At 41.5% G+C, this 10,749-nt stretch overlaps 1 protein-coding gene across 6 annotated transcripts in view; it reads right to left on the bottom strand.

The window, feature by feature from the left end:
* Positions 1-1,983: 1,983 nt before the first annotated feature.
* Positions 1,984-10,749, bottom strand: part of TEAD1 (TEA domain transcription factor 1) — a 114,817-nt gene continuing 106,051 nt past the window's right edge. For all 6 annotated transcript variants that reach the window (XM_072118883.1, XM_072118884.1, XM_072118886.1 and 3 more), the window contains 3 exons: positions 4,670-4,810; positions 3,934-4,086; positions 1,984-2,552 (listed from right to left, as the gene is read on the bottom strand). In XM_072118883.1, coding sequence (XP_071974984.1) covers positions 2,439-2,552; positions 3,934-4,086; positions 4,670-4,810 — 408 coding nt within the window. In that variant the 3' untranslated portion in view covers positions 1,984-2,438. The remainder of the gene's footprint in view (positions 2,553-3,933; positions 4,087-4,669; positions 4,811-10,749) is intronic.

The raw sequence follows: 10,749 nt of genomic DNA, 5'->3' as shown, positions 1-10,749 counted from the left end.
AAATACAAGTGCTCGAAACAATCTGGAACAAACCCCCCCCCAAATACAAAGGATTACACTTATCATAGGATCAGGCGTTAGTGTTCAACCTCAGATGTGAAGTGAAATTATTCTTCTCTGAAAAAGTGAAAAACTAAAAAAAAAAAACACAAAAACCTAAACTGCTAGACCCTATAATTCATGGCTTCAGTACTGGACAGTACTAGCCTCCAGCTATAAACTTCTGCTCAGTAAATGGACATGCACCCCTTGCTGAAGGTTGGCTCTCACATACCATGTTAAAACTTTATAGCAGTATTTTTTTTTTCTTAAAAGAGGCAGTGCAACAACTAAAGAGAACTATAGGCGCCATATTACGGCTTTGTGCAAGTTGGGGTTTGAATGAATCTGTACAGCAATGTGCAAGAATGCTTAAAGGGATTATCCAGGCAGCATACATTCATAGAATAGGTCCTGTATATCAGATTAATCACCCAGCACCTCCACAGCTCAGGTGTTGTCTGTAACCTATACACAAAGAATGGAACAGGAAGAAGGGGGACGCCCGTTCCCTGTCTAATCAGGAGGCGGGGCAGTGCCCGTTCCGCAAGCAACCAGGAGGCGGGACAGACAGTGTCTGTTCCCTATGCAGTAGTAAACCAGGTTAATGCAGGTGCACTCCAATTTATTTTAATGACTGTCAAGATACAGTGACTCAATTCGGCCACTACACTGAGAACGGAGCCGTCTGCCTCCTAATCCATTCTCAGTTTATCAGCCACTGAGAATTGCTGATCTGGGGGGTGCTGGTATCACACAAATGTGATAGTAACTACCTCTTTTTTTTTTTTTTTTAAAGGGATTGTCTGGAACTTGAAAAACATGGCCGCTTTCTTCCAAAAACAGTACCACATCTGACCATGGGTATAGCGTGGCACTGCAACTAAACTGCATTCATTTCTATACAGCTGAGCTGCAATACCTGCAAAAACCATGGTCAGGTGGGACTTTTTTTTGGCGGGGAAGAAAGCAGCCATGTTGTTCAACATCTGGACAACCCCTTTAAGTTTAGGCCATACCCTTTTACATGGCATAAGCCAAACGCTTGTAGTGGTCCATGCAGGTTTCCCTCAATGAAGACATTGATATTTTAAAGGATATTCAGAGAACCTGCTGATACAATGACTCCTGTTGTACAGATTATATCCCCAGGTAAAATCCAGAGCAAAACCCTCCCAAAATCTGCAGGGTAAACACTATTTTTGTGCAGATTTGTGTGCAATGTAGTGTTCTTCCTCACAAAAATAAAACATTGCCCATCCTGCAGTATAGTAACATTTCCTCCCTCCCTATCCCACATGTAGTGTCCAATATCTTCCTACAACCAGCAGATATAATTTCACTCCACTCTGATAAAAATCTGAGGTCTGTATAAAAAAAAAAATATATCTAAGACGAAAAAAAAAGGACATTCTTTTAAGTTAAAACACAAAATTAAAAAAAAAAAACTAAAATTATTGCAAAATAAGCCATCTCTCTATCTTTTACTAAACTAACGCTTTGTATTAGTACAGTACATCATTTGTATCTCTTAAATACACTACAAATCTCACCCCCCGGCCCCTGGTTTATAGACTGCAGTACCGATTTAGTTTCTAAAATAGTGTTTTCTGGGTATTAAAAAAAAAAAAAAAAAGCTTAAAAATTGGAAAAATTAAAAAAAAAAAATATTAAAAAAATTTGAGAAAATAAAAAAATAAAAAAAAACCTCCCGCCTCAGCTCAGGCACATCTGAAGAATAGATCATTTGGTTACGAACAGAAAAAAATAATTTTTTTTCATCTTCCTTTAAATAATTTAGGCTTTTACATTCGTCCCTCAGGTAGTCGGAAAGGTCGATAACATCTTAATGTCCGTTTTACATTCATACATTTTTTCGGTAAATCCTTTAAAGGCTCTATTGTGTTCCCCCCCCCCCCCCAATTATTCTTAAAATTCCTTTTATATTTAACCACCCCGCAAAATAAAAACCAACCAAAAAAAAAAAAAAAAAGTAGCTGTGGCACCATTAACCATGTCACTGCTGGATAACCGTGCTGTGCGTTCGCTCTGCAAGGCAACAGCAAGTCTTCTCCCCTACGTTGGAGTTTGACGTTGTTGTTTTCCCCTTATTTTTTTTTTTCTTAATTTTTTTTTTCTCCTTTTTTTTTTACGAAATCTTTACAAAGTGTAAATGTAATTTTTTTTTTCTTCACAGATAAACAATTAATTTATAAACATATTAGAAATGACGACACGGAAAAAAAATAATAATAATAAAAGGAGAGCGGTGAGACGCTGGGTGGCCGTAGGCGCTGCCACTAGTGTTGAGGTTTAGTCAGTGTCCATTGTGAAGTTTTTTGTTTTTTTAGTGTGTGTGTCTTAGACGTATTGTACGGAGTGAGCGGCAGAGTCTACATTCATTCTTTTACCAGCCTGTAGATGTGATGTTGTGCTCCATGTTCGCTGTTTGACACTTCAAATACACAAGCCATACACAGTAGAGTCTCCTGCGTATCCCTGTTTGTTACCACCTACAGATACAAAGAAACATTGTCAAGATATAGAACACAAACTGATACATGGAATAAGTACAATGTATCAGTGTGAACCTGCTCTTACTGCCAGCGCGTCCCCATGTCATCTCTGACCCTCATGTGAGGATTTCACAACTTCATGTGATCGCTGGAAACACGTGCAGAGAGTGTAGCAGCAAAGTATCAGGGGGTGATTGCTATTTTACAGCATTTTGTGGGAAGGAAAATCTCTTTACGTTAAGGAGGCTGCCCATGTGCAGCAAATATATTGATACCGTGGGTAATGGAAAGTTAGTCAAGAGTTTATACTAGAAGTATGTTGGAAAATTGCATGTTTCTCAAGATCTCTGCTTGCTGTGACTCTATAGAAAGCTTCATTGTTTACTTCCTGTGGATAAAAACCGGCCCCTGGTCATGTGATGTCACACAGCTGCACGGCTCGTTATCTCCCTGGTCATGTGATGTCACACAGGTGAGCGGCTCGTTATATCAGAGTAATCAGAGCTTTGTGATACAGCGAGCTGTGCACCTGTGTGACCTCACGTGACCAGGAATATAACAAGCTCTGCACCTGTGTGACATCACATGACCAGGGATATGACGAGCCGTGCACCCGTGTGACATCACATGACCAGGGATTTAACAAGCTGTGCACCCGTGTGACATCACATGACCAGGGATATAACGAGTCATGCATCTGTGTGACCTCACGTGACCAGGAATATAACAAGCTGTGCACCTGTGTGACATCACATGACCAGGGATATAACGAGTCATGCACCTGTGTGACCTCACGTGACCAGGGATTTAACGAGCCGTGCACCTGTGTGACATCACATGACCAGGGATATAACGAGTCATGCACCTGTGTGACCTCACGTGACCAGGGATTTAACGAGCCGTGCACCTGTGTGACTTCACTTGACCAGGGATATAATGAGCTGTGCACCAGTGTGACCTCACATCACCAGGGATATATAACAAGAGGGGGGGGGAATGAAGCTTCCTATAGAATGACAGCAAGCAGATACAGAAAATATATTGGAAAATTCAACTTTTCCTTACACAAACAATATCAAGTAGTTGAAAGTGGACAACCCCTTTAATTACTGACTGCCCCTGACCTCCAACTTAACTTCTAACTGCACCCAGCAGGTTTCCATGTTTCTGTGTGCTGCAGCATATAGCACAGCTACGATTCTATTCTTTATGGACAAAAACATTTTATAGAAAAATCAGGGTGTGTGAATGAAGTCTTACCATCTTCCTTTAAATATGATGCAAATTAAAGTTTAGTAGTCAGATCACAGTGAGGCTGCAGCCTCGGCTACGCCTCTTACAGATATTGTACATTATTATATACACATCATATACATACCAACAAAATAGTGAAGTTTTCCAATACACTATTCATCATGTACTTCTCCGGTAAGTGTTTCAGCTTGTGGATGAAGTTAATCATATATTCACACATTGGCGAGCGGTTTATCCTGTACACAAATCGTCCATTCTCAAACCTCGCGTATTCTGTCTGTAGGGGAGAAGTGACAGCTCGTGAAATGTGTTACAGATGCAAGTTATAAGGTGGCCCCCTGTATAAATAGGAGGTGTGGGGGGTATGGTGTAGGGGCAGCATGATGGCTTAGTGATGATTAGCATTACAGCCTTGCAGCGCTGGGGTCCTGGGTTCAGGTCTGCAAAGAGTTTGTATGTTCTCTCCGTGTTTGCGTGGGTTTCCCCCCGGGTCTTCCGGTTTCCTCCCATACTCCAAAACTTACTGGTTGCCTGATTACATTGTGAGCCCCATTGGGGACAGGGACCAATTTGGCAAACTCTAAAGGAATTATTATGGTGGGTGTGCGAATGGACAGTAAGGTAGGTGTGAAGATGAGCGCACTCTGTTATATAGATCTGCAACAGCCTGGGTCAGATCCCTGCCTTACAACCCGTCAGTGTGTTTAGATGGAGGAATGAGGCCTCCTTCTAGTACTTTTTACAGTTTCTAGTACAGATCCTTAAGAGAATTTTATCTGTGCTACCTCTCTATATAGAACTAGTCTTTTACAACCCTGAACTCAGATGTATACATAGACAGAGCTCGGGTCCAGTCTTACCTCCACTTTTTCCACCACTTGTTTACCAAACGAACAGACTTTAGTGGAACACGTGATGGTCATGTTTTCGGAGCTTTCATACTGACTCGTTACACCATAGAACGCCCCGGCATCATCTTGTATATTGCAGTTCAGGTCGGCCTGTGGAAAATTATAAAAAGATTCCAGACTGAGACTTTGAGGATTGTAAAGAAGTCGGCATACAATAAATTAGTTACAGCACATGATATAAGGATGGGATGTCTCATTCTATATAATTACACATTTCCATAAATGTGCATCACGTGGACTAGAAGGCAATAACAATATCCATACTATCCTATTAAACGATTATTAAAGTTATATAATCACATCGCAGCTTTTAAATCAAAGCCATTTTTTTGGGGTAAAAGCTACAGTACATTTGTATGTACATATGTATCTCCAGATGAAAAGCAACCAGTAATTTACAATTTATCAATTAAAGGGTAAATGTTGTTACATTTTGACAAATATTTTGATTTAAAAAGATACAACTGTCCTACAGATGAGTCCAGGCTGTGTTCACGTGGCATTTGGAGGCAAGTATTCAAATGATTAAAGACAAACCTGCTAACTACGGGACACGCTGAGTCATGGAGTTTGTCTTCTTTTATGAAACTTGTTTGAGATTTTAATGGGGAATTATAGTAGTATAACAATTGGTCACGTAGATTAGTAGTTAATAAAGGCCTCTCTCCAGCATTTTACCCCCTCACACCAGTAATATCTTTTGGTAAAGGGTTAAATCTTTCCCACATCACATAAAATGATCTGCTACTGGAGGCACTGTACCTAAATTACAGCAGTTTTTATCATATGCAAATAGAGAGGAGTCAAACTTTTGAAGAGAAGAGTCAAGTTTTCTCCTGGGCTGTCAGTAAACCCCGCCTCCTTTTTTTGACTGACATCTGTGTCTCTTCACATCTCGGCCTGAGCAGACAGGCAGTCCTCTCCCTGTCCCTCTCACTTCATGGTCAATTTAGCAGTAAGCATTGTGAGGTGAAACTGCAGAACTTCTCACCATGTTACGCAATCCTCTGTGTCCAGGAGGGGGGCGGGCATGGGCGGACCTGCCAGGCTATATACTGGGGGAAAGGGGGCGGGCATTGGCAGACCTGCAAGGCTATATACTGGGGGGAGGGGGCATGGGCGGACTGCCAAGTCTATATACTGGAGGGGGAATGGGTGGGCTGCCAGGCTATATTCTGGGATTGCAGGGGGCTTGCAGGCTATATACTGAGGGGCAGCTGTGACCCATCCATTTCCCACCCTAGACTTATACTCGAGTCAATAGGTTTTATTTTAGTTTTATACAGTACACACAGTTCTGCTTCACCACCACTTGCTTAAACGTTATATTTCATATTTCAAATCAAGAATCTATATAATCACATACATGATGCATCAAATTAAAGTTAAAGCAGGTGGGGGATGTACCAAAATGGAATATATGAGCGGTCATCTGGGATTCATACATTACTAAAGTAAATGAACTGTACTGCCTCAGTCTGTCCAGCAGGGGGTGCTGCAAGCCTATTCTAAAGAGCTGGTGCATTGTAACACACACAGACCCCGCTACAACATAGGAAGAGGTCGGCAGCCTGATGGAGTCACTCTGGAGGTCTTCTTATGTGGATGCACTGTAGTAAAACTATCCAGGCAGGAGACACTTGACTTGATTATGCTTCACCTTTGTCTGTCTAGACTGGAAACACGTGCGGCAAATACTGAGCTAGGAAAAGTATATTAAGAAATTGTTCCCACTCAACAAAACATCAGTGAGTCCAACAGCTGATCCTCTAGTGCCGCAAAGGGGAATTCTGCTAAATGCATGGTTATAATGGTCTCAAAATGGCAAATGCACCCTTAAAAGGGATGCAGTAACACAGCTTGACCACTCCACAGACAATGGAGCTGTTCTTCCAATTCAATTCAGTGGCATCTCATTTAGTGACCTTTCCTATATCAAAATTAAGTAGAAACCCCCTTTAACTGGATGCATTGATCTGCATAGGCTGTAAGTGTGATAATCCCATCCATTACTGACCTCTGGTTCTGAGGGCATCAAGCTATTCAATCCCAAATCCCTATTAAATATTAGAATAAAAAGGATCCGTCAATAGCGATGGTCAGGGCTGAAAGTTTCTGATACTGTATCCTTATGATTTCACATATTTTTTTGCTTCACTTTGCCATATTATGATCTTAAAAAGCTTTTTTTTTAACAAAGTGTCTATTCCCCTTATCCCAATGGCTCTAAACATATAGGAATATATTGTAAACCCCAGTATAGCAGCCAGCAGTGTGTGAGCGACAGGTTTCATCTCTCCAAGACAAATCTTCCATCTCTCCTCCACACAAAAGCTAAACTGGGCTAAGAGACCCGGAGCTGCCTGTAAGTAGTTCTGTGGGCTTGTGCCCGCTGTGCGGAGAGGCAGGGAGTGTATGAATGTGATGTACAAAGCGCCGAGGCCGGTGAGGAGCAGGGCTGCACGTCTCACCTATGGCCCAATTACTCTTCTCTGTGATTACCGGGTAATTGCAGGAAAGCACATCTCCCATTTCTTTTGATACGAAGACACTTTACGCAGGGATGGGTGATGGCCAATTTATACAGAGAGAAATGGAACACCATTTAAAATGTGTCAGATTCTTCCATGCTTAAGACATATTGATTGATGGGGCTGCCTATGGTGCCGAGAAAACACACATCTGGTAACCTGTCGAGTGTCGCCGAGCGGGAAAGAATCGGGTGATAATGACTGTTCTAACAGAGAAACAGGACATAACAGGCCCCCGCACAACCCACACAACTTACTCTACCTGCAATCAACTTCCAAGCCACTTAAAGGGGCAAGGTCTGTCTGGACTTAAAAATAAAACCAATCTATTTGGTTCAAGGTGAACAAAGCTTCCACCTAGAACCTGCAGGGGAGTACAGAAACTATGGCCCAGATTAACTATTACTCCAAAATATACTGTTAGGTTGTTTAGATTGTGAGCCCCATGGGGACACGAATCAATCTGTCATGCTTTGTGCAGCGCTATGTAATCTGTGTGCGCAAAGAATTATTATTAATATTATTATTAGTGCGTCTATGTGTAGGGTGCGCCAGATTATTGAACACTGGTGCACGGTCTTCATGAATCGGGCGCCCCCCCCCCCTATATGTGCCGATATCGCTTAAACTGAGTGCACTCCGTTTAACAAGCGTGAGCCACAATTATGTCGGAATTGCGGACATAAATGTGGCGGCCGATGCGAATGCGTTCCGTAATGTCCCCTTGATGTGCACGGTAATGTGTCCTGGCAAACACAATGTAGCCAATTTACGCTAATAGTGAGACAATACGGGCGGAAATGCTTCATACAGTCACGTGCAAAGCACATCAGAAAACTGGTGCAAAATCGGTGGGTCTATGTATCTGCAGACTAGATATCCCCGAGAATACAAGTGGCTTGCTCACACATGACAAGTATACAGAATATACAAGTAGGAACTACAAGTCTGGTCTGGTTATGGTGGTTGCTCATGGAGGTGGTTTTTTTGGAGTAGGCAATGCCGATTTATAATGAGATTAGGGCAACATGCTCATGATAAATGTGATACAAAAATATACACTACGAGGATATATACTCGTACTCGGATGGTGCAAGCAGGATTTCAAACCATCTCAAAATATCTCATAATGTGTAGAATAATCTGCTTATACCAACAGATTCTTGCAAAATGCCTTTTTTTCGGTTCAAGTATCTTTACTGCCTCCACATTAGGATCTATAATCAGACTACATTATCTATAAAAACTTTGCTTCTACCGGTGGTGCTTACTGCAAAAAGAAAGCAATAACTTTGTAGCCAATGTTATTGTGTATTGTTCCATGTAATTTTTGTTCCTCCTTATATTTATATGGGTAGAATCCACCAACTCAAGTTGTAAAGTATAAGTTTTGTAACGCATGTAACTTATCTGTTACCCTTTATAACAAAATCAATAAAACTTTGATACAAAAGAAAAAGGAAATAGGAAACAAATACATAAAGATCGCCCCCTAGTGGTGGAAACATGTAGTTGATAAGAGAGTAAAATAAAAGACTAGCAGGAGGAACAATAAAAGCTACTTAGAGGAGAAGGTTGTTAAATGTAAAAGTAAATGGTTGACCATGCGTTAAAAACATAGAAATATATATAATTTTAATTACAAAAATAAAAACCTGACAAGTCTTTGTCTAGAAGTGTGTTACAGGAACGCCGAGGATTAAGTCCCCTGGTACAACAGGTCATTGCATTGAAATGTAAACAAAAAGTAATGGAGTAGATGCAGCTTTCGGGTTATGCACAAGGACCCCTCGTTTTCATAATCTGTGGGGGTCTCAGCACTGAGTCCCCGTCCCGAGGATTTAAAGGGGTTGTCCACTTTGAGCAAATATATATTGTTTATTTGTGTAATGAAAAGTTAGACAACTTTCCAATACACTTTCTGTACGATATCCTCAGAATTCTCTAGATCTCTGCTTGCTGTCCTGCTATAGAAAGCTTGTATGTTTACTTCCAGTGGATAGAAATCTCCCTAAGTTCCGGTGATGGACTCGCAGATGTCCGATTACAGCTCTGATAACGCTCTGTGATACTAGGACACGCAGGTGCACGAGCCGCATCACAGACCATGGTCAGATTTCTATTCACTGGAAGTCAACAAAGAAGCTATGTTCTATAGAATGACAGCAAGCAGAGACATGAAAACCGTGAGGAAGTGATACAGAAAGTATATTGGAAAATTTGTATAACTTTCCATTACACAAAATGGGATCAATTACTTTCTTAAAGTGGACAATGCCTTCAAGTTGAATTTGTATGCAAGTCAAATCAGGTATATTTTACAAGCCAAATCATATATTTTTGTTTTCCGTGACATTTGGAGTTTAAAAATTTTGGGAACAAGTATTAACAATAAAACTTCATTGAAGACATTGATCATTGTAGCCCGAGGCCAAAATTCTGCAAATCACCAGCATCCAGGTGGGTCAGTTTGTAACTAGGGGTTGTCTGTAAGGTGAGTGTTCTGCCTATAGGGGGCGCTGGAGAAGAAGCATGTCCAGATATTATACCAATTGGTGCTCATAGCAATTCTTTTCCTCTGTATTCCTTGACAACCCCTTTAATATGGGTGACTAATAATTGAAACAGAGATGTGCATTCTATGTCTCATGTTTTGGAGCGATTACGCCGGCTCCCATCTAGTGATGACCAATCTAATTATCCCTTTATATTCAGAATAATGGCGCACCTGAGGCTGAGGCCGACACGAGACGTCTTTTACAATAAGGTCATTTTTCTTATTTTTTTTTTTTTATCCCCCCATGTTGTCAGTTTTATATGTACATCCCTCGCACGCTCTCAGCTCTGCCCCTCTACATGCAATCACATCAATAGAAGCGGCTCCTCGTCTAAATTCTGTTTCATAAATAAGCGCCACTACATCAAAAGAATCTGGAAACGCTCGTCCTGATTACAAGAGGCTGCGCTCAACACAAGCCGTACGTTTGCAATGCAAATTCCTGCAAAACAAAGACTCATCTCTGTATCCCATACAATACCCCGGCGCCATTGTCCTCCCGTCAGGTGCTCACCCCAAAACTAAATACTGAGGGCGAACCGGCTGAGGACCGGAGATTGCGGCACTTGTTGCATTTATTTGATACATTTTGTTCGCTACATGTAGAAGTTTATTCACATCCTTGTTACACTGACAACAGATGCATGAGGACAGTGAGACTCCCATGCGGCATTAGATTACAGCTTTGTACACCAATCCTTCCTCTACCATTATCACTCTGTATGTGGCTATGAAGCAGACACGCCACAAGATGACAGCGCACAACAAGGAAACCTCCCTGCGTGTCAGGATCTAACAAAACCTCCCGAGAAATGACAAATTACTCTTCTGGTTTCTACATCTCTGCACAATATCCCTTTTATGTAGAGGAGTTATGGTCACTGCGCCGACACTGCGACTCGATCCCTGGGTGTAGCGTGCAATACTCAATTTGTTGCGGG

This window comes from Engystomops pustulosus, chromosome 7, assembly GCF_040894005.1.
Source record: "Engystomops pustulosus chromosome 7, aEngPut4.maternal, whole genome shotgun sequence".
In the NCBI taxonomy this organism is placed as follows: domain Eukaryota; kingdom Metazoa; phylum Chordata; class Amphibia; order Anura; family Leptodactylidae; genus Engystomops; species Engystomops pustulosus.
This window is presented reverse-complemented; position numbering and strand designations above follow the sequence as displayed.